At 39.5% G+C, this 27,275-nt stretch overlaps 1 protein-coding gene across 4 annotated transcripts in view; it reads left to right on the top strand.

The window, feature by feature from the left end:
- The first annotated feature begins 204 nt into the window (after positions 1–204).
- Positions 205–27,275, top strand: part of farp2 (FERM, RhoGEF and pleckstrin domain protein 2) — a 167,207-nt gene continuing 140,136 nt past the window's right edge. For 3 of the 4 annotated variants that reach the window (XR_007956466.1, XM_052017602.1, XM_052017601.1), the window contains exons 1-2: positions 223–277; positions 5,203–5,433. Coding sequence is in view for 3 of the 4 variants with exons in the window: in XM_052017602.1 (XP_051873562.1) it covers positions 5,230–5,433 (204 nt within the window). In the remaining variant the exon portion in view is untranslated. Of the gene's footprint in view, positions 278–5,202; positions 5,434–27,275 lie in introns of all 4 variants that reach the window. The other variant, XM_052017603.1, reaches the window with a different exon arrangement.

Here is a 27,275-nt window from a genome sequence, read left to right as displayed (position 1 = left end):
CTCACCCAGTCCCCCAGGCCCCTGAATTCAATCACTATTTTATTTTCATCCAATAAGCTGCGGGGACTCAACCCACCGACCAATAAGACACATCTGTGAAAATTCAGCCAATCATACAGGGAACAGCTTCTTCACCTCCGACCAATAGGGTGCGGCTGCGGTGGACCGGGTTCCTATTGGGTGCTCAGGACGCAGCGCTCCACCAATGAGCGAGCGGCGCAGCTGGAGAGGAAGATGGCGGCGGGGTGTGGGGAGACGAGTCTTGTTGAAGTGTGAGGTGAGCCGCATAGTGGTGGTGGGGGATCGGGCGGGCGGGAGGCGCTTAGACTGGATCAGACTCCGAGGTTAATGCGGTCCCGTTCAGGAGTCCAGGGATCGGGATGGTGTTGCAACGGAAGCGTGGGTGGGGAAGTATTGAGTGGGTGAAAGAAGGGAGGGCGACTGGGGCCATTCCTTCAGGGTTGAAGCTCTGCAACCACCTCTCCTAGTTCTCTCCTGTTTAAAGTGCACTGATCATAATTAAAGGCCTTTTATTTAACTGTCATTCCTGTTGGCCTGAAATGTTAACTCCACAGATGCTATCCATTGATCACCTGTGTAAATATTTATTTGCTAATACTCCACAGATGGAGTATTAGCTATTTGGACTATTCACTGTATTAAAAGTGACGACTAAAGGGCCCTTGTCGTCAATAGTCCATTGATCAGACACGATAGTGGTGTTTAAGAGGCATTGACACAGGCACATAAACGTGCAAGGAATGGAGGGACATGGATCATGTGTAAGTAGATAAGTTTAATTTTAATTTGGCATCCTGATCTGCACAGGCATTGAGGGCCGAAGACCCTTTTCCTGGGATGGGATTATTTTTCTATTAGTTAAATATATGCCATCTTTGTTAAGTATACTATATGAAGGCAAATTGTTGGTAACTTTAACAATTAATATTAGCTGTATTTGAAAGGATTACTGGCTGAAATCTCACTTTGTTTTATGTGGTATATGAAGTAATAATTTAATTTTGTTCCATGTTTTCCAATCCATATAATGGTGAGAGAAATACTCTGTACTTTGTATAATTTGGCATTTTACATGGTTTTTAATGATTCTTCTATCTGAAGCTGTTACTGTTGTTTGTAATTAAATGTGCTGTAGTAAAACTTAGAATTGCAATGGGTGAACAGGACTCAAATCAGAGCAAAAGGAAGTTTGAGGTTAAATACTGTTTGCCTTTCTTGAAGTGTGAGCTGGCCTATTATGTACTGTAATTGGAGATGTATTGCCTTCGTTGTCATGACAGTTTACTTCTGTCAGATCTTCAATGTTACCTTGGTATGAATAGGGCATAGTGTTGAATGTTTCCTGTAAAGACTGCATTTAATGAAAATAAACTGTGAAAAGCTAGCTTGAAAGGTGAATTTCCATTGCAGGTGATGGTAGTTCTAGTTTTGCATGTAGCTATAAATTACTCCAAGTCATTGTTATATTCGCAATTGAGAGGTAACGTAGGGTGGCACAACTAGTAGAGTTGCCTCATGGCTCCAGTGACTTGGATTCAATCCTGACCTCAGGAGTTTGCACATCCACCTGGTGATTGCTCTTGTGTGCTCTGGTTCCCTCCCACATCTGAAAGACGTGCAGGTTGGTAGGTTAATTGGTCACTGTAAATTGCCCCTAATGTGTAGGTGACTGGTAGAATCCAGGGGTAGATGATGGGAATGTGGGTAGAATAAAGTGGGATTATGATTTCTGATTGTGGGATTAGTGTAAATGGATGCTTTATGATTGGTGTGGATTTATTGGGCTGATGGGCCTATTTCTGTGGTGCATCTCTCTATGACTCTGCATTGTCAACAATCACATTGAACTAAAACTGAAAATCAGGTGTATATAAAAAGCTGGGGGGGGGCAGGGGGGATCAAATTATTGAGAGCTGCAGTTGAAACAGTGAATGTACTCAGGTCATGCAGCATCTTTTGGGAGAGAAACATGGAATTAACATTTCAGGTCAATGACTTTTCATTGGAATTTTAATAGGGGGGGGAACAAGCCATCAATCTGAAATTTTAATTCTGTGGTTCTCTCCATAGATGTTTCCTGACCTGAGTGTTTCTAGCATATTAAGAATACTGATGTATAGAATATGCTTCAGAGTTGGGACTATGGATTGTTGTGGAGTTAATATAGCAGGAAGAATTGAGGTTACAGCATTTTGTTGTGAATAAGGTGGGAAAGAGTGGGCACGAGGCTGCTGTCAATTGGGAGCACTGATGATGCTCAAAATTAAGTCTATTGCTTGGGCCAGAAGAAGGTCATTACAGCAGTAGCACTGGCATTGTCACAAAACTCAATCCTTGTCCTGAGCAAAATTAAGTCTCTGTGCAAAACAGCATACCTTTCTTACAGCAGATTGGCAGGATAATTTAATACTAATATTTAATTTATGTAGTCACTTTTTGTTACAATCTGAATAATGTTATACTGGCATTTGGTCTTAGATATGAACAATCTTATTTTGTATGTGAGTTTGTTCAGTGTTGTAGCTGTATACTGCTGCAGTTTGTTTTAATATTTTACAAACTTGCAGTCCCAGAAAACAAAGCCTATAATGCCATGTTATTTCCAGATTTCCAGCATCTGTGCACTTTGCTTTTGAACTGCAAGATTTTTACCATGTGCAAATGCTAGCCACCGTAAATTAACTGGATTAGTTTTTGTTTGTTATTTGTAATAACTCAGTTTCTGAAGGACAGAGTTTAAGTTCTCCTAAATTTGCCTTCAGTTCCATAAGCTTCGATCTGTTGACCAGACTTGGAAATTGGTTGAGCAACAAGAGACTGAGTTTAGGTATAATGGGTGGATATCCAACTTAGCAGAAGCTGACTAGTAGGATCCTGCGAGCATCTGTGGGGCTGCATTTATTCACCTTATGAATAAATAACAAGGGTGGGATAGAAAGCTATGTATCCAAGTTTGCCAATGACATAAAGATAGGTGACATTGCAAGCAGTGTTGATGGAAGCTCTAAATGATAGAGAAATTTAAATTATTTGAGTATGGAAATTGGGGGCAAAATCAACTGTGACATTTTACACTATAAACCTTAATAGAATAGAGTAAAGTTGAAAGTTAAAGTAGTGGTTCATGGAGAATTGTGGATGCGTGTGCTGCTTTGCTCTTATCTTTGTATAATTCTATTCTGTTAAAATGTCAAGAACAAGTACAGAATATGATCAGAAGGGGCAATGGAATGTTGACCTTTATGTGTAGCATAGAAGGACATAGAAGTTATACAAAGCCCTGACTAGACCACACATTGAGTACGATTAGCACTTTTGGCACTATACCATAGGTGGCATATTTTAACCTTTTCTTGAAAGGACTAGTATGAAATGTAGATTGGAAGAGTTGAATTGAACTTATGCAAACCAGGGTTGTATGTACTGGAATTTAAAGTGTAGGGATAATAAGTGGGCATCCAAATTAGTACATATTGAAAAGTAAAACACAAAGAATTCAAGGAACTGAATGCAAGCCACAAGGAAAAAAAATTCTCATTGCTTTGGATAAAAGAGTGTAAATTACAAACTCATTTAAAGAAGTTGGTGTCAGTTGTGCAATAATCAGCAATTAAGTGGCAAATTCAGTTGAAGTTTCTAAGATATTTAGAAGAATTGGTAGGGTAGGTGGAAGTTGTTTCTGTTGCCGGGGCATCCATGAGTAGCGTGGATAGAATAAAAATTGGATCCAGGATTATTGTGAATGAAATTAGGGAACACTTCTATGTGCAAAGGTCTGGAATGATCTATTGCCAGCAGCATTTGATGCTGAGCCAGTTGTGACTGATTTGTGATTACTAATACTTTAAGGAATGTGGGGAAAAGGGTTATAAGTTTGGAGATGCTGTGTAGAGCAGCAGGTGTGAATTTTGTGAACATTGAAATAAGTAAAGGATTCAGATTTGAATGCAGGTCACAAATATGAAATTAGACAGATTTTATAAATCAAAAAATGAGGTAGCCAGAAACCAAAATGGTGTCATTTGCACAATAATCAGCAGAATCTGAAAACCACCAGGGTTTAACCTGATGTGGTCAGAGATAACAAGAAATGCTGCCCACTTTTAAACTCAATAGCATAGGTTAATTGGTTTGTTTCAAGATGCCATATAGTTAAAATATTTTTCCAAATTTCAAAACCAATTTCATTGGAATATTTTTAGCTGTAAAAATCGTGGAAGCAGGCAAGTTTAATGATTTTATTTCAATAAGATGCAAGATAAATCAGGACATTCACAATTGCTAAGAAATTGTTTGAGAAGCCAGATAACTGACCTCTTAAATAACACAACTGTTTTACTAATGCACTTTAAAAGTAGCAGCTTATTGTGAATTTTCTGGAAACTGATACCAGGGAACTAGTACTCTTACCATGAGGAAATGCATTGCTGCAGAAAGTGTGGGGTGCACGACTTTTCCTCTTTGCACTTTTGTGGATGTATCTGTGAAGTTTTTAGTCCATTTATTCACAATGGCTAAGGTGTTTCAAAAATGCTCAGTTATCTGAAGCTGTTTTTTATTTCTCTAGTTAATGATGTTGAAAGACTCTTTTGAGGAGTAATGTTGATCTCTGTGCAAAACTCAAACTGTGTTGAATGTGGTAATTTTGTTATGTATCACTGCTCTCTGCATTTGAAAATTTTAGCTTGGTGAACATTACCTCCTAAGAAGCTAATTAATTTTTAAGTTATTGGAAATTTCTGGCTAATGGATGAACTACAAAGCCCAAGCTACATTTTCATTGTTTGTAAGATGCTATTAATTCTGTGGCCAGAGGTAGTGATTTTGTTATTTTGTGAACTGCTTTGATGCTGTTACCAATGTGGAAAAAACTTGAACAGTGGAAAAAACTTGAACAGCTGAAAATTATCGAACAGTCTTTACAAAGATCCCTGAGCATCATTATCAGTTTTAATCAAAGTATAAGTGGAGAAAATAATCTTGTGCAGTCATTAACAGTTTGTCTGCATATTTATACAACGTTTTTGTATACTTCCCTGAAATTGCCTGTACTGTAATTTCAGCAAAAAAAGTCTTTGGAATATTTTAAAGCTTTGGCAATATCAAGTCATTGTCTGCATAGTTAAAATGCAATTATAATCTGTTGGAAAATGTTTAAACTTGGTGGTTTCTCTTTCCTAGACTATATGTGTTGTCTGCTGGTGAGAGATGGAGGAGATGGAAGGAACGTATCGGGTTTTGCAGACTCCTGGAGCTCGACTTGGAGCACTGACAAATGCAGCGGTTAGTACCCTGGAGCCAGGGCAGAGTCTCTTGATGGCCACCACATCATCCTCTCTCAAACCACGTGGCAAAGGGATGCAACTCATGGTTCAACTGTTGGATGATGTACAAGAACAGTTTGAAGTAGAGGTGAGGTAATTTTTTTCCCCCACAAAGTTCAGGGATTTAGCCTTTTTTTAAAAATTGAAACTATTGCTACAATGGTAGTTGAACATAGGAACTACTGATTGATAGATGATTGAATTCGCACCTGTTTGTTTTCAATATTATTGTACCAGAAGAATGGAAGTTGGTGGCTAGTTATTGGAATCAATCTCCATCAGTTAATCTATAGGAGATTCTGTCGTGACACAAAAAAAACACTTTGGAACCAAGTCACTAGTTCCTCCCAAATGTACTTCACTTACCAAACTTGCCACAAACTATTTATTTACTGTATCCCAGGATGATATTGCTTTGAGTTGGCATGTTGTGTCGTTCTTGCTGAATCAGTGCTCAGTCTCTCAGCTGAAGATGAGGGAAAAGAATATAGGTGGTGGTGTGATTTTTTTTCTGAGCACATCACATAAGTTTAATTAAACAGAGTGTAAACTTAGTGGAACACATTTGTACCTGAAAAGTAGCAGTAGCACATCAAGAGCCCCTGGATGACATGATGACTAGAGGGCAAGAAAAGACAAAAAGGGAAAGCTTGCATTAGATAGCCAAGAGCTCAATACTGCAGAAAACTGGAAAATCAGGAAAGCAAAGCATGAGAAAATACTAGCAAGGAAAACCCAAAACTCTTTAGAAGTGTGAAAAAGATCAAGAGAATAACTGAGGACAAGTCAGGCCTGTTAAAGACCAAGTGGGTTACCTATATCTGGAGGTGATACATGCAGATAAGGTTCTAAATGAACATTATGCCTTTCTTCAAAAAAAGGGAGGCAATGCCATTGTGTACTTAAGGATGAAGAGTGTCAAATATTTTATGGAATAAAAGTTATTCCATACAATGTGAATGGAAGGATTTGGGGGTTTAGCATCAGTGAAACTGGATAAGTCACTGGGCCAAGATGAAATATATTCCTGGTTGTTTTTTTTTGACAGAGGGTAGAAATTGCTGAGACTTTGATTATCATTTAGCAATCCTTCCTAGCTTCATGAGTGGTATTAGAGGATTACTGTTGTTTTAAAAGAAGGGTATAAATTGTAGGCCAGATAATTGAATTATGATGGTGGGCAAATTATTGGACTTAAGACTGAGTAGTAGTGTAGCGCTCTCATTTAGAAAGGTGAGAATTAATTAAGGACAGTCAGGCATGGCTTTGCAAAGGGAAAATCTGACTAACCCCTCAAAAATCAATAACATTAACAAGGAATGTGTATTTGATGTATTCTGCATGGATTTTGATTGGGCTTTTTACAAGGTCTTCCATGGTAGACTAACGTTTTTAAAAAAAATATTACAGTCGTGGATACAGGGGAGAATAATAAATGGGTTTGGTGGCAGGTAGCAATACTTGATGGGCGACTTTGTGATTCGAAAGCTTTTATCGGTAGTGTTGCACTGGACTTGGTACTTGGTCCTTTGCTGTTTAAAATGTATTTTAATGGCATAGACAGATGTTGGGGGTGTTGCATTATCTTTTGCATCATGCAGAAGCTGGCCTTGTGAATTTCCGTGAGGAGACTAGCTTTAGCTTGCAAGAGGATTGCAGGTGACCTCTGCATTACAGCCATTTGGGTAACAGAAATTTGCCCTTGCAAAATTCACAAATTGCTGCCCAAAAATTTGAGATACAGAATTAAATTTGCTCTCACTGAATTTATGTGAGGGGTGAGGAAAAATAATTAAACACTTTTTCAACTCTCATTTCTTGATGCATTGTGCAGGAGATGCAGCTTCATGTTACAGAAAATCGTGATGTGGCTTGTTGTCTAGAAACTCAGCCCTCCTCCTCTCCCATAACATGGGGGTCACTTGTGTAGATAGTCTGGTTGGACAGTAAAGTAACAAATGAACTTCAATCTGCAGGAGTGTGTGATAATGCCTTTGGGGAAGTGCAACAGGATGAAGGAATTTGCAGTAATTGAGAGGATACTGAGATAAGTGGAGGGACAGAGGGACCTAGGGGTGCACATGCATATTTCCTTTAAAGGCAGCAGGACAAATTGATTAAAGTGATTTAAAAGCATCTAATATCTTTTTTTATCAGCTTGGGCATAGAAAATGAGGGAGGTTAAGCTGCAACTGTGTACAACATTAGTCTGGCCACAGCTCGAGTACTTTGTAGAATTCTGGTTACCAGATCGCAGGAAAGATGTTATTACACGGAAAGGGTGCACAGTAGATTTAAGGGAAAACTATAAAGGCTGAGGTTGCCTTCTTTGCAGTTGAGGGGCTGAGAGTAGATAGGAAGAACCTGTTTCCTTCAGTAGAGGATCAGAAAACAGGCATGGATTTAAAGTAATTGGTGGAAGGATTAGAGGGGAGAGGAAGTTTTCACGTAGGCAGTGTCAGGGTCTAGAACTCACTGACTGAAAACGTGATAGAGGCAGAAATCCTTAACACATTTAAAACTTAGTTGGATGTGTAGCTGAAGAGTTGTGACCTGCAGGACAACGATTTGAATGTTGGAAGATAAGATTTTGCTGGGTTTCAACTGGCACAGCCAAATGGCAACTTCCTATGTTATAACTTTTTTTGTACTGAAAGAGTAATGATATACTGAAGGCTTGAGATTCCACTGCAGTTAATTGAACGGACTGTATTTTGGATAAAATTGAAGGCTTCCTGGAGGTGATCTGATATTTTAATTGGTGTATTATGTACAAAATGCAAAAGACATTGGCTAAGGTTTGAGCTGCAAAATTTCCAGCAATTTCCAATTTAAAGAGCTTGTATGATTTGAGGGATCAGTGACATGGTAATTACGGATGTTCAGGGTTATTGTCATTGGCGTATATACCCAGGGTATAAATGCCATGAAAATTAGCTTTATGCATACATTACAAACATGGCAAGAAATTGGCATGTCATGACATTGGCATTTTGTGCAGCACTGTTGGCAGACTACTTCTACCCATGATGTTTTGATGTAATGTCAGAATGTTTGCTGGCACTGTTTTGTTTCTTGGTGTTAAGTATTTGTTGGGCTTGTAAGTTGACCTGTGATTTCCAATCACACAAACTTGTTGCTTATCATTTGAGTTTTGGCTCACACTTTCAAATGTGTTACTTTGAGCCTGACTCTGCTGCCAGTGCACATCACGTATTTTCAGAAAAATATTATTATTTTTAACAGCTGCAGTGTATGTGAATTATTTCTTGAGTTGAGAAAAGATGAGGTGCACCTTGTATACTCTGAAAAGTACATTTGATTGTCCCTCTGCTTGCAAGACTCTTTTTGTTGGATGGGACGCTGGGCTAAATTGTCATCAGAGACAACCTGACCGCAGTCCTTTGTTGTCTCCACATACAACCTCCCAGCCTCTGTTGCTATCTCCACCCTTCCTGTCCCCCACCTGACTCCAATCAACACCTCCTCATCTGGGTCCCCCTATTGCTTGCCAGCTCTTGCCCCACCCTTCCCCCTTACCTCTGTGTACTAGCTATTTCCCTTTTACTCTCAGTCCATATGAAAGGTCTCAGGCTGAAACATCAACTGTCCATTTCCCTCCTCAGATGCTGCCTGACCTGCTGAGTTCCTTGTTTTTTTTTGCTCCAGATTCCAGCATCTGCAGTCTCTTGTATCTCCAAACTGACTGCCCAATGTTATTTGGTGACCAAGCCAGGAATATCATGCTTTTGACTTCTGATTGACTTCATATGTGAGTTTGCTGTAGGAATAATTGTTCTGAGAGTGGGAAAGAGAAATAATACATGCACAGCTGACATTACTATTTAGTGCTAATCTTTAGTTTGTATAGTTCGATTGCTTGCACATGATGCAAACTGCTTTTCATTCAGGGTTCAGATTCAGAACTTTAATTTGGAAAATGTGCTGTATTATTATGTGTGAGTGAAAGAAAAAGTGAAGTTTGTGAAGTGGCCTGAAACTAAGAATTTATTCAGTTGTAGCGGTGAAAGGAGGTCAAAGAAAATAAGAGGAGCCTTGAATATGACATACCCCAGGGTAAGCCAAGGAAAGGTGGAAAATACTATTTGAAGTCCAGCCAGCACGACTTTAATTGGGAAGTGTTTGAATTTTGGATCTGTCAGATTAATGTGAAGCATGCCCTTTGTCCGGAGGAATATGATAACTGTTTACTGGTACAAACTACAGTGTACACTTAGGCCAGTAGAAAATAATGCAAGAAGTACCTTACTTAGTGGTATAATGTGTGTTTTTATGCTGTATTGTTAGATATTTGCCCTCTAATTTGCAGACATGTGTTGAAAAGCACACCAAGAGAGCACTTTGCTCATCGAAGCACATGGCTCTTGTTATTGTTGATTTCTCATTGTGATTTTTGGGGTAGGTTTCAATTGGTGCTTTACTAATCTCAGTCAGTAGGTAATGAATTTTGTCGCTTTGCAATATGTATACTTGCAAGAAGTGAAATTGGATATTGTCAAAGTTTTCCATTGTTGATTATAAATCATCTGCTAGTATTAGCAAATTTCCCACACTTTAACCACAGGTGTGTCTGTGGGAGGAGTGGTGGTTATCTTGTGTTTGATTATATAGTTCTGGCAAGTAGTCTATTATGCCCCAGAATACTTTATCTATACTCAAGGTTAGGTGGAGCTGCCAATCACAGCAGTTGAGTCAGCATTTTCTCCAGCACGGTTAAATGGAAATTGTGTGGGCGTAATATGTTCTTTTAGTCCAGCTATTGAACCCATTTCTTAATTGTCTGATTGTATTCTGTTGTATCATCAGGATGGCTTTTCCAAAAAAAAAGATTTTCTTGGGTAGGAATTGGAGCTTTTGAAATGCTGTAACTTCCCACATTTATGCTAATGAAAATTCTATTTGTTTTGCAGCTCCAGTTACTGCTTCACACATTCAGGTTTCCACTAGATTTTAGTGATTCTTATGCAAGCTCTCCTCTACCAAAGCTCCTCATTTTTCACTTACCTTACATTGAGATCACTCCCTGGTTAGAAAAGTAGATGTTGTTGTTACACTCAAATATTCCATGGATGCACACAGGCGGAGCGAGTTTGAAGTGCCAGATGGTTGCCCATTTTAGAACATAGAATAATTACAGCACAATTCAGGCCCTTCGGCCCACAAAGCTGTGCTGAACATGTCCCTACCCTAGAAATTACTAGGCTTACTCATAGCCCTCTATTTTACTCAGCTCCATATACCGATCCAACAGTCTCTTGAAAGACCCTATCGTATCAGCCTCCACTACCATTTCCGGCAGCCCATTCCATACACTCACCACTCTGAGTAAAAGAACTTACCCCTGACATCTCCTCTATATCTACTCCCGAGCACCTTAAACCTATGTCCTCTTGTGGCCATCAATTCAGCCCTGGGGAAAAACCTCTGACTATCTACCCTATCAATACCTCTCATCATCTTAAACACCTCTGTCAGGTCCCCTCTCATCCTCCGTCTCACCAAGGAGAAAAGGCCGAGTTCCCTCAACCTTCTTTCATAAGGCATGCTCCGCATCCCAGGCAGCATCCTTGTAAATCTCCTCTGCATTCTCTCTATGGCTTCCACATCTTTCCTGTAGTGAGGTGACCAGAACTGAGCACAGTACTCCAAGTGGGGTCTGACCAGGGACCTATATATCTGCAACAATACCTCACGGCTCCTAAATTTGATTCCCCGATTGATGAAGGACAATACACCATATGCCGCCTTAACCACAGAGTCAACCTGCGCCGCCACTTTGAGCGTCCTATGGACTTGGACCCCAAGATCCCTCTGATCCTCCACACTGCCAAGAGTCCTACCATTAAGACTATATTTCACCAACATATTTGACCTACCAAAATGAACCACTTAACCATTTTCTTGGTGATTTTCCCCATTCTTTATTCTCCTCCTCCTCCACCACCACCACCCCCCCCCCCCCCCACCAATGCTCTTTTCTAGCCCATGAAGTAGTAATATAGGTAGTAATATAACAGCTTTGCCAATGGTGTCCTCTTATCAACAGCTGGGTAGTACATGACTAATCATTGTGGTTGTTCACACTCCTGGTTGACTGGAAGTCAAGAATTTGTCATATATTCAAGTTGTGCTATGCTTTGAATCTCAGGTCTGTATTTTCCAGACGGTGAAAAGTGATGGCACAGCAGTTAAATTACCATACCAGCAAGCCAGAGGCCTGGATTAACAATCCAGGCTGGAGGTGCAAGTTCAAATCCCATCATGGCATTTTAAATTCAGTTAATAATCTGACATTTGGGGGAAAAAAACATGACCAATCCTATTAATGAGTATTAGTGAAGCAATCTGGTTTATTAATGTCCTTCAGAGAAAGACATCTGCCACCTTTGTGCCTAGTCTAGCCTATACATGACTCCACCTGCACAATGAGGTTGACTCATTGTCCTCTGAAATAGCCTATTAAGCCATTAGTTTGCATTTTCTTTCTGTCTTTATTTTATATACAAAAAAAGGGAGTGTTGACTGGGGCCCAAGTTTGGACATGTCATGTGAAAATAAAGAAAATCGCAAATGCTGGGCATCTAAAATAAAAACAGAAAATGCTGGAAATATTCAGCAGGTCAGGAAGGGTCTTTGACCTGAAACGTCAATTATTTATCTTGCCACAGATGTGGGCTGACCTGACTATTTCCAGCATTTTCTGTTTTTACATTGGACATGTCAAGGCTGTATGCAGCCCAGAACAGTCCTCCTTGCAGACCTTGGGCGGCAGGACTAAATTGAGAGAATAATCCCACAGGCTGGTCAAGCAATAGCCTGACGTAGTTCTACTTACAGAAGCATCTCACTGTCAACAACTATTACAGTGCCTGGGTATGCTTGTCCTCAGCGGTAGGTGGTACGGTGGAATGCAGGAGTGGGAGGAAGTACTGACTCCAGACCCTATGATGTCTTATGGTATCAAGTCAAATATGGGCAATGAAACCTTCTGATTATCCTCTCTCAACTAATCAGCTAATGCTCAATATGTTGAACAATACTTGGAAGAAGCACTAAATATAGCAAGAGTACATTCTGTGCTCTTGGTGGGTGGGGATGGAGCTTCAACATCCACCGTCCAGTGTGGCTTGGTAGTGCTATCGTTGACCAGTTGGGCTGAGTCCTGAAGATCATAGCTGTCAGACTGGTCAGCAGCAGGTGGTCACCCAATCAACATAAGGAATAAACCTACATGGCATCGATCTTGCTCCCTGTCTGTTGCAAATGCATCTATCTATGAAGCCTTGGTAGAAATGGCCATTGCACAGTCTCTGTGAAGATAAAGTTTCATCTTCAAAATGAAAATCTCCTCCTTTTGTGTGGCACTAATGTGCTAAATTGGGATGGACTCCAAACAGATCTGTCAGTTCACAACTGGGCATCCATGAGATACTATGAACAATCAGCAATAGCAGAAATGTACACCACCACAATTTGTAAACTCTTGACCTGGTATATACCTCATTATAATCAAGCCAGATGGTTAACCCTGATTCAATGAGGAGTGCAGAAGACATGCTATGAGCAGCAGTAGGCACACCAAGAATTGTGCCAACCTGCTGGTGCTACAACATAGGACCACCAATGTAAAGCATGTGTTACGAACCAGCAACAAAAGAAACACTCCGAGTCATGTGATAAGTGTTTAAAAACTACTTTATTAATAACTACTTATGGTAATAAGAAAAATAAAAGTAAAAATGTTAGATCTTAAACATTAACCCCAAAACTAAACTCGTAGTGTGTGTGTGGCAAAGTCCCAAACTCTAAGTCCAGGAATGGTTCTTAAAGTTCAGTTCAGCAAGCCATAAGGTGAAACATGAGCAAAGGCTTCTTCAACAACCACCGTTGTCTGAAGATAAGATGTAGATGTAGAGAGAACATAGAGAGTAATTACGAAATCCAAATGTTCCACAATGGAACCCAAATGACACCTCAATGTTTACTCGGTAGTGACTTCCTCACCCCGAAAAGCATCCGAATCGTGGCCGTCCACACAAATACCTGTTTCCCTCTACAGGTCAGCAACAAAGTGAACTCCACGGGATTACTCCCAATTTCCATACGTGGATTGCAGTGACAGACACAGTTATTGTTTCTCATCCATCGATAGAGAAACTAGCAGGCTGGTGTCTCTCTCCCTTTTCTCTCTCTCTCTCTTCTCTGACTGACTTTGACTGACTTCTTCAACAACGTCATTACGTCCTTTATCTTCTGTTGACGTAAGCATGCCCCCCCCCCCCCACACACACACACACACACACACACACACACACACACACCCCACTATGTTCTGTCTTAAAGGGACGTTCACCTAGTCCGTAACACCTCACACCTAAAAAGAATTTTTTCAAAAAAAATTCAACTGCGCATACTGTTAGTAATGTTAATAATTATCATTCTACACAATTACAGAATATCAGACTAGTAAAGATACATGTTTCCCATTTAACATTGAGAAAGACAATCAGTGATCACGTTATCTTTGCCTTTAATGTGAGTTATCATGAGATCAAATTCTTGCAAAATTAAGCTCCAGTTTAACAGCCTTCTGTTCTTGTTTTTCACTTGGCTCAGAAACAGCAATGGGTTATGATCTGTATACATAGTCAATGGTTTCTGAGCGGTGCAAACATATACACTGAAATGTTGCAAGGCTAAAACAAGCGACAGTAATTCTTTCTCTATGGTGGAATAATTCTTTTGATGCTCATTAAATTTCTTTGAAAAGTAAGCTACAGGATGGTCAATATCATCAAGGTCACCCTTCTGCAACAACACAGCTCCTGCAGCTTCATCACTGGCATCTACTGCTAACGAAAATGGCTTTTCAAAGTCAGATGATTTGAGCACAGGATGGTAGCATAAAATGGCTTTCAGCTTCTCAAATGCTTCTTGACGAGAATCTGTCCAAACAAACTTCACTCCCTTCTTCAGAAAGAGCTAAGCAATCCCAGAACCATTGAATCAGATCAAAGTTCTGTGGTCCTGAAGCATTTGATGGAGCCAGAATGCTTTTTTCATAATTTAACAACAAAAAGTTGAAACATTCAAAACAGTGTTAAGCCGGATATAGTGAGTGGATGAGTCTTGCTCTTGAGATTCCTATCATTACAGAAACCAGTCTTCAGCCAATTTAATTAACTCCATATTTTGAAGAAATGGCTGAAAATACTGGAAAACAAAGGCAATGGAACTGGGCAACATCCTGACTGGTTCCAAATTCTGAAACTGAACAGGAGTACCTTTACCAGAAATACTGCTCTGGTTCAAGTAGGTGGTTCACCATCACCACCTTGAGAGCAGTTAGGAATGGCAATAAATGCTGACCTTGCCAGTGAGGGCCACGACTCAATGAACAAATATAGAAGCAGCTAAAGCAGGGTAGAGAGATTATGGAGTCTGTATAGAAATTGCTGAAATCCCAGTGGATAAGTTACAAAAAAAATTGCGCTAGTTGGCTGTTGACCTCTATCTTGTAGGCACGAATGCAAGTGAAAGTTACATTTACTGTTATATACAACTCTCTTTTGAACTTGAGCACTGTTCAAACTACAGAATCATACTGGAGTTCAAAAAAAACAAGATGCTGGAGGAACTCAGCGGGTCAGGCAGCATCTGTGGAGGGAAATGGATAATTGAGACTCTTCATTTCAATTGAAAGATAGAGGGGAGATAGCCAGTATAAAGAGGTGAGGGAAGAAGTGTAGCAAGTGATAGGTGGATCCAGGTGAGGAGGGGTGATGGGCAGATGGAGGAGGGGAGAATGGGAATAGTGCCTTTTTGCCTCCCAGCTGATTTTGTAACTAACTGAATGCACCAGCTTGCTCAAAATTTTGTCTGTATCTTATCCTTCACTAAGCAGTATACATTAATTCTGGCCCCTTATCCTGTTTGTATCTGCATTACAAACTTCTCCAGCACTGCACACAGCTGTCATGGCTGAATTTCTTGGCTGCTTTATATATCATTTCCTCCCTCTTTTCTTTCTAACCTCCTCCCCCCCCCCAACCCCAAAAAAGAGTGATAGCACCTTAAGTCAAGTCTTCACTTCCCAACACCCTTTGCTTTGCCTCTCTTTTTCTACTGCAAACACCACAGAATTTATCTCAGTACATATTTTTGCTTCTGTTTCTGGTTATTGGACTATTTTGGTATTTAGCATAACAAAATTAGAAATACAATTTGTTGCTGGGGTGTTTTGTCCTGAGGTTACTTATTGTCTGTGGCATTTTGCTTGTGTGCATAAGTTAAATGTGCATAAGTTTGTTTATTGTCATAACCATATATACCCAGGGCATAAATGCCATGAAAGTTAGCTTTTTGCAGCACAGTAACTTACAAACATGACAAATATGAGTCGACATAAATTTAACATAACTGACACAACAAAATTAATAAAATTAGTGCAAGTTGAGAGAAGCAAGAAATAGTCTGAGGTAGTGTTAGGGTTTTCAGGTTGGTTCAAGAACCTCATGGCAATGTTGAACCTGCTATTGTTGAACCTTGAAGTGTGGGTCATTGGGTTCCTGTATCTCCTGCCTAATGGCAGTATCGAGAAGAAGGCATGGCCCAGGTGGTTGGTGTCCTTAGTGATGGATGTTGCCTTCCTGAAACATTATCTCTTGTAGATATCCTCAATGGTGGGGAGAGCTGTACCTGTGATGGAACAGGCAGAGTCCACCACTCTCTGTAGCCTCTTGTGTTCCTGTGCAATGAGCAGGCTATGATGCAATGAGTCAGCATGCTTTCCACTCCACATTTGTAGAAGTTTGTCAGAGTCTTCAATGACATGCAGAATCTCCTTAAACTGGTGCATGTTCGCCTGACCACTACTTTCTAAAGTCTGCAATCAGTTATTTGATTTTGTTGATGAGCCCAAGATTGTTGTTGCAAGATCACTTAACCAGCTGACCTATATCGTTCATATACTTCCTTGTCACCATCTGTGATTCTGCCAACAACGGTGTCGTTGTTGAATTTGTAGATGGTGTTGTGGAGCTATGCATAGCCACGCAGTCATAGGTTTATAGAGAGTATAGCAGAGGGCTAAGCAAGCAGCCCTGAGGTGCACTTGTGTAGATGGTCAGTGAGGAGGAGATGAAGTTTCCGATCCATACCTATTGTGGTCTCCCAGTGAGGATCCAGTTGTTGAGAGAGGTACAGAGGTGTAGTCTTTTTTTAAAAAGAAAGAAAGCAATCTTTGTATCAGGTATGCTTGGTGTGATTTCTGAATGTCCATAATGGTGTGCCAGAAATGCCCTCTCCACTTTCACTCTAGATTGAACCAATTTCCTCTGAGTTGGCACTGTAGTTAATTATGTATTTCTTAAAAAGTGCATTGGTTTTATTCTGGTTGTAAACTTGTTCTGTGCTGGAGGGTTAACATTAAATTGTAGAAGGCTATGCTGGAAATCGGTTAAGACTTGTGTATTGAGTTGATTTCAATTTTGTTGCACAATTAGTTTTTGTACAAGACCTGCAATTGCAGAAGACAAATGTTTCTGTTGGCCGTTTTCCTAATAGGCTGCAGCTTGTGCCATTAAGATTTTAAATGGGATTGTAGAATGTAAAATAGAAATGAATTTTGCTATTCTTAAGCATTTCTCATCATTTAATCTTGTCCTGTGGTGTGATCTATTTTCTTTAAGAAATCAATTTTTGAGAGGGGAGGTAAAGAAGATGGATTTTCTTCAGATGTATTGGTCTGAAGAGTGCTGAACAATTAAAACATCCTGTACCAGAATTTGTTTCCTGCTGTACTTCACAATTACTGAGTTCTTTTACTGTTTTTATTAACATTGTGATGTTGTACATGTCAATGGGGAAGAAATTGAACAAGAATAATAGAGGTGAGTTTTGTTGAATGTGATCATGTCAAGGGGCTCAAGACATCTGGAACATTAAGTGAAAGCTGAGAACACAGTACATTTCCTTATCAAAATTTAAAGATTGAAGAAAAAACATAGATGGCAAGAACAGGGAAAAATCTTAAACTCAGTGTTCATGTTCTTTGAGGATATCATAAATGTTACAAGTTTAAGCTATTCATGCCTGATTTAAACCTCCTCTCTGTGCATTGTGTGAAGTGCTTGTTTTTATTTCATATCTGTTCCATAACTTTAGTGGTCTTGGTCAGTTTTTTCTTTCATCTGCTTTCCTTTTACCCCTTCATTAACCCTCAATGACATTAAGGGGAATTCAATCCCATACTTAAATGTGCTGCTATTTTGAGGGAAGACCTTGGTTCTGGCTCTTGTCTGACAGTGAGTTGCAATAAAAAAAAACTTGCCATCTCTCCAAAGAGCAGGAAAGTTATTCCAGATAAAATTTCATTCAATCAACACCACCTAAATGTGGTCTTTAATCTCACTGGTGTTTTATTGGAGTTTGTTGTGCACAAATTGGATGCCTGGTAATCCCAGTAATTCACCCTCAGGAGGAAGAGAAACTCGTACATTTTCTGTGAAGCAGATTTACCATAAAGTTGAAAGCAATCCAGATCAGTTATACAGTGCTATTTTTGTTAATATCTTGATATCTTAGAGTTTTCTGGCATTCCAAAAATGCTATTTTACTGCTTTTGTTTTAATCCTTGGGTTTAAACAGATTTTTAGGTCGTTTCTTAACCCCCCTCTGTCTCCCTCCCCTCATCTCCTTTCTCAATGCCTTTGAGACTTGACAAAGGAAAAATATCTGAACCTGAAGTTCTGCATTGGCAATAGAAAATTATATCAGTTCATTAAACTGCAGGCTGTGATTGGGAGGTTGTGGTCATTTGAGGTCTTATTGACAGTAACCCAAATCTTTTGGATTAATGTTTCCATTGTATGTCCTTTTAACATCTAAGCCACTGGGATGTGTGAGAAAGCTGTGGGAGGCTGACTGGTTCTTGCAATTGTTCATTCAAGTGCCCAGATCAGAACTGAATGCTAGTTGGAATTGAAAAATTACATGATTTTTTTTCCTGAATTTTTCACATAGTTGAGATTAATTCTTGTATCTGTTTGGGGACAGAGTAACTGGAATTGGCCATTTTAGCCCTTGAATTGGTTTTGTCGTTGAGATGGTGTGTAATCTGCAATCACACTTAAACAAGACTTCAATTAGATCTTTATTTATTAGTTTCAAAATTAATAGTTGGTACAGCATCAGTTGTCATTTATGGAAGATTTTGAAATTCAGTGATTTTTATTTTCCCCATCAAATTCACACAAGTTCAGAAGTGATTTCTAACTACTTTCTAAGAAAGGCTTAACTTTTTTGGTTATGTCCTTCAGTCCTGGAATCTCCAACTACTGGAAATACTTCCTATCCAGTCAATTCTCCTTAGAAGTTGATCAACCTTTAAACCTATTAAATTCCAGTGAATACAACCTTAGTTTCTATTATCTTTGTAATTTGACTCTTTGAGTTACATGTATCATTTAGATCTAAAGAGCCATTTGTGCATTTGTAGATTTGACTTACCCCCATCCCACACCTTCCCCAATTTGTTATCCAGATTTGAAATCCAGCATTTCATTTTTCCAACATTCCACTGAACTATAGACCAGTAAGCCTAACGTCTGGGGTAGGTAAATTACTAGAGGGGATTCTGAGGGATAAGATGTACAAACATTTGGAAAGACAGGGTTGATTAGGAATAATTAGCATGGCTTTGTATGTGGGAGATCATGTCTTTCAAATTTTATTTGAGTTTTTTTTTGAAGAAGTAACCAAGAAGGTGGTTGAGGGCAAGGCAGTAGATATGGACTTTAAGGCCTTTGATAAGGTTCTGCATGGTAGGTTGCTAAGGATCGATCTCATGGGATCTAGGCAGAGCTAGTTAATTGGACACACAATTGGCTTGACGGTAGGAAGCAGAGGGTGATGGAGGGTTGTTTTTTGGACTGGAAGCCCACGTCTAATTGTGTTCCCCAAGGGTCAGTGCTAGGCTGATTACTATTTATCTAATATATCAATGATTTGGATGAGAATATACAAGGCATGGTTAGTAAGTTTGCAAATGACACTAAAGTAAGCAGTGTCGTTGACAGTGAAGATGGTTATCAGGATTTACAGAGGGATCTTGATTAGCTGAGTAAATGGACTGAGGAATGGCAAATGGAGTTCAGTTCAAATAAGTGTGAGATGTTGCATTTTGGGAAGATAGATGAAGGTCAGACTTTCACATGAATAGTAGGGCCCTGAGGAATGTTTAGAATGGAGTGATCTAGGAGTACAAGTACATGGTTCCCTGAAAGTGGTGTCGCGGGTAGATAAGGTGGCTTTTGGCATGCCTTCTACTTGAGGACAAAATTCAAAATCAAGTTTACCAAAAGGCGTTGAGTAGAGAAGTTGGGATGTTATGTTGCAGTTGTGCAAGACATTGGTGAGGCTGCACTTGGAATATTGTGTTCAGTTTTGGTCACCCTGTGACAGGAAAGATGCCGTTAGCAAGAAGGAGTACAGAGGAGATTTACAAGGATGTTGCTGGGACTCAAGGGACTGAGTTATGGAGAGAAGTTGAGCAAGTTGGGACATTTTTCATTGGAGTGTAGGAAAATGTGGTCTGATCTTAGAGATGTACAAAATTGAAGGGCATAGATAGGGTGAATGTGCAGTCTTTTTCCCAGGGTTGGGGAATCAAAAACTGGAGGGCATAGGTTTAAGGTGAGCAAGGAATGATTTAATAGGAACCTGGGGGGCAACCAGAGGGTGGTCAGTATATGGAATGAGCTGCCAGAGGAAGTGGTTGAGGCAGGTACATTAACAACATCTAAAAGGTACTTGGACAGGTACATGGATAGGAAAGGTTTGGAATGATCTATGCCAAATGCAGGCAAATGGGACTAGCTTAGATGGGAATCTTGGTTGGCATGGACCAGTTGGGTTGAAGGGCCTGTTTCTCTGACTCTGGTGTGACTCTTTCCTCTATTGCTCACCTTTTGCTATGTGGAAAATGCAGGTTCATGTTTGCATAGATTGACATTTGTCAGCAGTTCACTGCATTTGCTTAATATTTCTTTATAATTTAATATTTCCCCTGAGTGCTATCAACCTTGCATTTTGAGTAAACTTGATTTTGTTGGTAAACTTGAGTATGAAATTCAGTGAAAGACAGGGATAGACTTTACTGTAGGAAACTACCCATCGTATCCTGCCAACTTGAGTACCTGCTTGTTATCTCTACTTTTTGTTGCTCCCCAGTTATCCATTTTTCTAAACAAGTCAATAATTTGGTTTCAATTCCACAAGCTTCGACATGTTAGGTAAGAATTTTAACTGTTGAATGTAAGTCCATATAATTGCTGTCTGGATATTTCTCTGACTACTGTCTTAATCACTTAAAGGTTTATCATGTTCACCAGTGTTTGTAACTTTCCCTTTATGAATCTGTGCTGCTTCACTTTGATCACTTATTTTCATTTATAATATTGGTATTACATCATTTTGATTTATAATTATCATTTTGTTTATTGGCCAAAACCCTTTTGTCAAAATTAGTTTTTAAATAGAGGTGGAGCAATTTATGGAGATGAATGTTGAACTTGGGAGTCTAGGAATTGAAGACACAACCACTGAGAGTTTTTGACACAAATCAGGGGTAGGGAGAGGGGAAAACATGATTTTTAAAATGGAGGGAATTTTAAAATCAAACATTATTGAATTGTGTTCAGCAGAGCTTTGGATGAGGTTAAGTTTATAGAGGTTTTAAAGGCAAGTTCTGCCAGGAGAGTATTAGAAAGTTCCAGTTTAGAGGTAATGTGGGAATGGATAAGGTTTCAGTGCTAGATAGGTTAAAGGAAGAAAAGAAACTGGTGGTGTTCCCAATGGAATTAGCAGCAGTAATAATGGAGCCATTAAAGGGTCTCATGTGAAAGGTTTGGATTAGTCTCTAATGGCTGGGAAAGGGATGACATAGTTGATAGGAAACAGTTGTGGAGTTTGTAGGCAGTGGTTTTGGAAGAAGTTTCTGCTCATCTGGTATTTATGTTGGGCAAACAGTACGTGCTGAATCAGAAGTAGATGAGGGATTGTTGAGATGTGTACGTATTGTTAAAGTAGATCCAGCATTCACCCAATGTCTTGCAGGTATTTGGGGGATGGTGTTATGATATTGCATTGTTTTGGCTTTTCTTTTGTTGGCTAGAATCTGGTGGTCAATCAGAAAATGTAGCAACACAGTAATTAACATTTGATAGTGACATGCAGAGAGAAGTGCAAAGTGTTTCTTCAGTATGAGATGGCTAGTTAGAGGGTGAAGCATCCAAAACTGAACACTATACCAGTCCAAGAGAAACTTAAGGAGGGCATAAAGTGTAGAGTGCAGTATTTCAAAGCATTTGAAGATTAGTCATGTATTGAAAGTTTGAAAGTTCTTAGTTATTTAGAGACCCCTTTACAACCCTCGTTTGTGCTTTGAGGGTGCTAAGCACAAGTGTATTTTTTTAAAAAAAGGCCTAAAGGCAGTTTTTAAAAATGAGATAATCGAAGGAGTAGATGAGCAGCAGTAACACTTGAGAACACGCTATTCTTCAGTGAAGTACTGAGGGAGTGCTATGCAATCAAATGTTCTCTTTGGAAGAGATGTTAAATTGAAGTCTGGTCTGTATCCTCTGCCTTTTAATAAATCCATGGTAAAATGTGAAGAATGATGGGCATCCCTTCAGTGTCTGAAAGTGTCTTTCAGCTAATATTGCAGCTGGTTTAATTGGGCATCTTTTTCTGCATGCAATTTTGTCCCATGAACAGTAAACTCCCTTTTCCATTTTCCTCCACTACAACAAAATTTATTTTCAGGTTCTGAAATTGTTAAAGAAGCTATATAAATGCATTGTTTTTAATTATGAGATTGGTGTTGGAAATGACCTTTGTTTCAAAGTAATTGGACCTCTGCCTAATTGTTTTCATTCTTGCATACAAAATATGGTGGATTCTACTGTTTGTCTGTAAGCCTTCAGAATGCTTGATTACTGTTGCATATATTAGTAAGGCTGTTGCTTTTGGGGAGGGGGGCACTTGGCTCTCGGATTTCCCAGGTTCATAGACCCTATAGAGTTGAGTTATCTTGACTGAAGACGTTGTGTAGTAAGAATCTTGAAATGTTGGTCAGAGAGCACAAGGAACAATTGCTGGGATCAAATGTGTGTGTGTGAGCGGGGGAAGGGTAACCTAGGCGCTAGGTAACCAGGTATTGTTCCTGCAGACATGAGCCTGCAGTGCCCGAGGTAGTGGTCACGTGATGGGTCGACCTGCACAAAGGATCGACCCAGGTTGGGGTGGAGAGAAGTGACCAGGGTATAAAAGAGTGAGCACATCGGCAGTGAGGTCTCTTGAATTTGGGCTCACCACAGGTAGGGTTGCGACTGACACTGGACCGATTGGAATGGGGCACTGCAGTTAAACGGGCTCAGGCGCGCTTCCGAGATGAGTACCACTTGTTGTAACTTAACCATAGTGTATGTGCAGCATTGCATGTGCAAGGCTTATTTCAATGGGATCTGTGAAAAATCCTGCTTAACTCTGGCACAATACATAGCTACCAAATGGCACAGTTTATCATGTTCACTAGCAACATAATTATGGTCATCTCATTCGAACTAGAGCACAGATGAAATCTTCATGCAAAATTTACAACACTGAAGTGCTGATTAAAGAACTACCTATCCTAATCCCACCTTCCAGCACTTGTTCTGTAGGGTTACAGCTCTTCAAATAAATATTCAATTACTGTTTAACTGTTATGAGGGTTTCTGCCTCCACCTGCTTGGATCACTCTTGCTCACAAGACTCAACACTTTTATTAACTTAGGAGCACCTGGCTGTTCATATCTAGGATGACTATAAAAAGCAAATGGGTCTGAAGCAGTCTACTGCCATTATGTGTATGATTATAGGAGATAAGTTGCAGGTGCTGGTTATTCAGTCCAACAAGTTCACGCCAATATTTATGCTGCATTTGACTCCCGTTCATTGCACTTTTAGAAGTGTCTATTTGTGGTGTGTGGCAAAGGGACCATGCATGTTCAGACTTGCATCATAATGGATTGGACTCGGTCAGAAATTTCACACAAGGGATTGATGATCAGACCTAAAAAAACTATCTGGTTTTGGTTTTGTATGAATGAGGCAGACTTTGTTTATGAACATGAATTGTTCAACCTCTTGAGGTCTTTAGTAATGGGATAGTATTGATTTCCTGCATTAATTGGCTCATGCATACAGTGATGAATGTGTAGCTATACAGTACTGTTGTGGGAGAGGTTGGAGGTTGACCTGGAGTTTTCTACTTAACCTACATTTTACTTTCTTTAAACACTTGTTCTAAATGACTAGATCCACTTAGTATCATTGCAGAAAGTGCCGGAAGCATCTAATGAAAGAAATAGTTAACATTTTGGGTAAAAGACTCTTTTCACAGATGCTGTCTGATCCGCTGAATGTTTCCAGCATCTGCAGTGTATTTTCATTTGGTATTGTTGACCTCATCAGGCCCTGCAGTTTGAAAAGTAACAAGTTACAATAAATGAATCAACTTTAATTCATTTAATTTTACTATTAAAAGCACTTTAATTCATTAGGCTTTTAATAGTAAAATAACCTACTACAGTGTGCAGAAGATAAAGATTAAATCTATTTGAATACATCTTATAAGCATTAGTTTTAATCTGCTGACAAAATGGGACTGTACTCCAATCTGCTTGATACTCTTTCACAAGATTTTGGACTCTTCCATTTTGAACTTCAAAGTGATGGGATTGAGTGGTTGGGTGGGCAGTATTACAAAGGTGTATATTTGCTCCTAGTCACTATTGGTCTAAACCTATTAGAGATAATGGAAGTGGGCTTAGTGCTCGCTCTCTTGCTCGCTCTCTCATTTTGAAGAAATTTATTTTGAAATCTTGCCTAAATTTTTCGTTGTTTTCTTTCCCTTTCAATAGGAGAGAGCCTCTGAACATAACTATAAAAGGCTTAGTTTGATTACAGATGTGGTTTAACCACTTCATTTTGACTTTTTAAGTTCTAGTGCCTGTGGCATCCATCCTGAAATCTTTCCCACTCCAGTTCCCTCCCTCATGTTATAACTGGAAACAAAATTTAATACAGAGCATATGGCGAGTCTAATCTATAGAATGTGCCAAGTGTGAATGCTGCAGTGTGGCTGAATGCTGCAGCATGTCAGAGTGCAAGGCTCCACTTTTTCATTGGCCAACCTACTTTGCATTGTTAAAGCTTATTGCTTTAATCAAATCAGAACCTGAAGACAATGCAAATTAATTGAAGAATGCTGAGAAATCTTTAGTTTATTCTCAACAATTAAAGGAACAAAGGAGAATTGGCATCATAGTGGTATACGGGTGTCCCTTGATTTTGCATATTTTTAATGTAATGTTCTTGGGTAAGGTACAGGTCAATTCATTACACAGTGCAGTTACATTGAGTTAGTACAGAGTGCATTGATGTAGTACAGGTAAAAACAATAACAGTACAAAGTGTCACAGCTACAGAGAGAGTGCAGTGCAATGAGGTGCAAGGTCACAACAAGGTAGATCGTGGGGTCAGAGTCCACCTCATTGTATAAGGGAACCATTCAGTAGTCTTATCACAGTGGGGTAGAAGCTGTCCTTAATTGAGGTGGTGCAGGTCTGTCAGTGAAGATCGCTATCCTCTTGATTGTTATAGCTGTTCTGAAAATGCTGCTCTTTACACAGACCATTGAAAGAAAGCAAAGCCTGTTGACATAGTTGACCGTTAACATGATTACCTATTGATTTGGATCTTCTAGCCACATGTTTAATCCTCTTTTTCTGTTCTCTCCAGTATAATGTGTCTGTCCTTCGTAAAACATGACACACTTATAGAGGCAACAATCCTGCCTCAACTAATAGTGGCTGAATGTTACCTGTATAAGTGTGTCATGTTTTATGAAGGGCATGTTTAAACTGGAGAGAGTGGAAACGGATGAAACATGGGGCCAGAAGATCAGAATCAATGGCATGTGTCCCTAAGTTTGATCCAGGAGAGAGAGAGTGCGATTGTTATGGCAAGGTGTGGAAGAAACATGAAAAACTTTTAAACACCAGTAGTTGCAGCAGTAAGAAAAGAATCTCGGCAGGTATGCCTCATTAAGCTTGGCTTGGTTTGTTGATGAACACTTCTTGAACCAAAATATTTCTGCTTCAGGTAACTCTGATGCATAATAGTTGAACTATTGAAATTTCTTAGTATTTTAATCCAATTTTTTTCTGTTGCATTCCTTGTATAAGCACTCAGTTATAGGCCTTGTGTCTCACCTGAAAGGGATGGTGAGGAATGATGAACATTTCATGTTTTAAAAACATGACGGTATACATATGAATTCTTTGAAATCAAAAATTACCAGAAGGGTAAAACAAAAAGGTGGAATAGAGGATTATCTGAATCTGTTGAATTCAGCATTGACTCTGTGTCCAGTCAGAAGATGAGGATCTGTTTCTCAAGCTTGCACTTCAGCTTCACTCAATAGGTCAGAACTGGTTGAAGAATCAGTGACATATTTACAGCAATCAGACATTTCTTTTTAAATTTCTCTGGTCATTCCAGATTTTTGTCTTATTTGCATCTCCCCAAACACTTTAGCTTTCTTTCAGCTGGTGCCATGACCTCTTGTCATTCAATGTCTCTTGGTCGCCACTCTTAACAAATCCTTGCCTTTTAATTTGCTCTGCCCTTTCTGCTTTTGTGCAGTTAAAACTTCTCATTTTATCAGGACTGGGAACAATTAGAATGGCCATCAGCCTGAAGCATTAACCGTATTTCTCTCTCCACGTGAGCTGCCAAATTCTGCATTTACTTTTATAACAAAAGCAGAAAATGCTGGAAACACTCAGCAGATCAGGCCACATCTGTGGAAAGAGAAATAATTAACGTTTAAGGTATCACTTTTATCTGAGTGATTCTGATGAAGGTTCTTTGACCTGAAATGTTAACAAATTTGTGCTATGTTGGGGCACCTTCCTGCAAAGGGAATCCTGTCTAGGGTTGTCCTAATTTTGTACCTTAGTAGGCCAAATGGAGGCTTGATTTTGTTCCAAATAAAATAATGGCAGCCTAGCCATTGTGGATTTTGCAATATCAGACCTTGACTTCAATTCTTTGTTGCAGGCTGGTGCTGCTATTCACCTGCGAATCGGTTTGCCCTACCATTTGAAGAGCAGTTAGCAATCAGTGGGATCTATTCATGGTACTGGATTGGGAGGCTCCATACCCCCACCAACATTCTCCTCTTCCTTCCTGCTGTGCACCCCCACCCACCCTCCCTGACCACCTGATCAATCTTTTCTCACTCCAACCCTTCCCCTCACTGTTGCAAAAACAGGTTGGTTTCTGACCTAATTAATGGCTGGTGTTGGGTGCCTGCAGAAATTTGTTGTTGATTTATAATATTCTTTCCTACAATAATACCTCAAGTTGAGAACGTAAAATTTGAATTTTTGTTTTTGGGCTTAGGGTGTCCTTGGTCCTTGACCCTCTGTGTCCGCACCTGATGAAGAAATTTACATTTTAGTCTGGCTGCTGTCTAATGTAAAATCTTAGTAGTGCAAATGTTAAACTGATTCTTTGAAACAGCTGTGTTTGCAGGAAGCAATTCCCAATATAAATGGATCATAAAAGCCATCTGGAGAATGTTTTGTGTCTAGCAAGGGAAAAGGGCATTTCAAACTCTCTCAAATGTATATTTAAGTGTTTTTTTTACTTCCTTTCTGTTTCTATAAGTGTTATATGTTGCCCAAATGATCACAAGTCACTTGTCAAACATTTTAAAAGGCAGTTACAGCAGTCCTCTAACTTAAAACTTGGACCTCAATTACAAAGCTGAATGCCATGTTTTTTTCACTTTGTAAC

The sequence above is a fragment of the Pristis pectinata genome, chromosome 6, assembly GCF_009764475.1.
Source record: "Pristis pectinata isolate sPriPec2 chromosome 6, sPriPec2.1.pri, whole genome shotgun sequence".
In the NCBI taxonomy this organism is placed as follows: Eukaryota; Metazoa; Chordata; class Chondrichthyes; order Rhinopristiformes; family Pristidae; genus Pristis; species Pristis pectinata.
The sequence above is the reverse complement of the archived record's forward strand: the minus strand, read 5'-3'. Positions and strand labels throughout refer to the sequence as shown.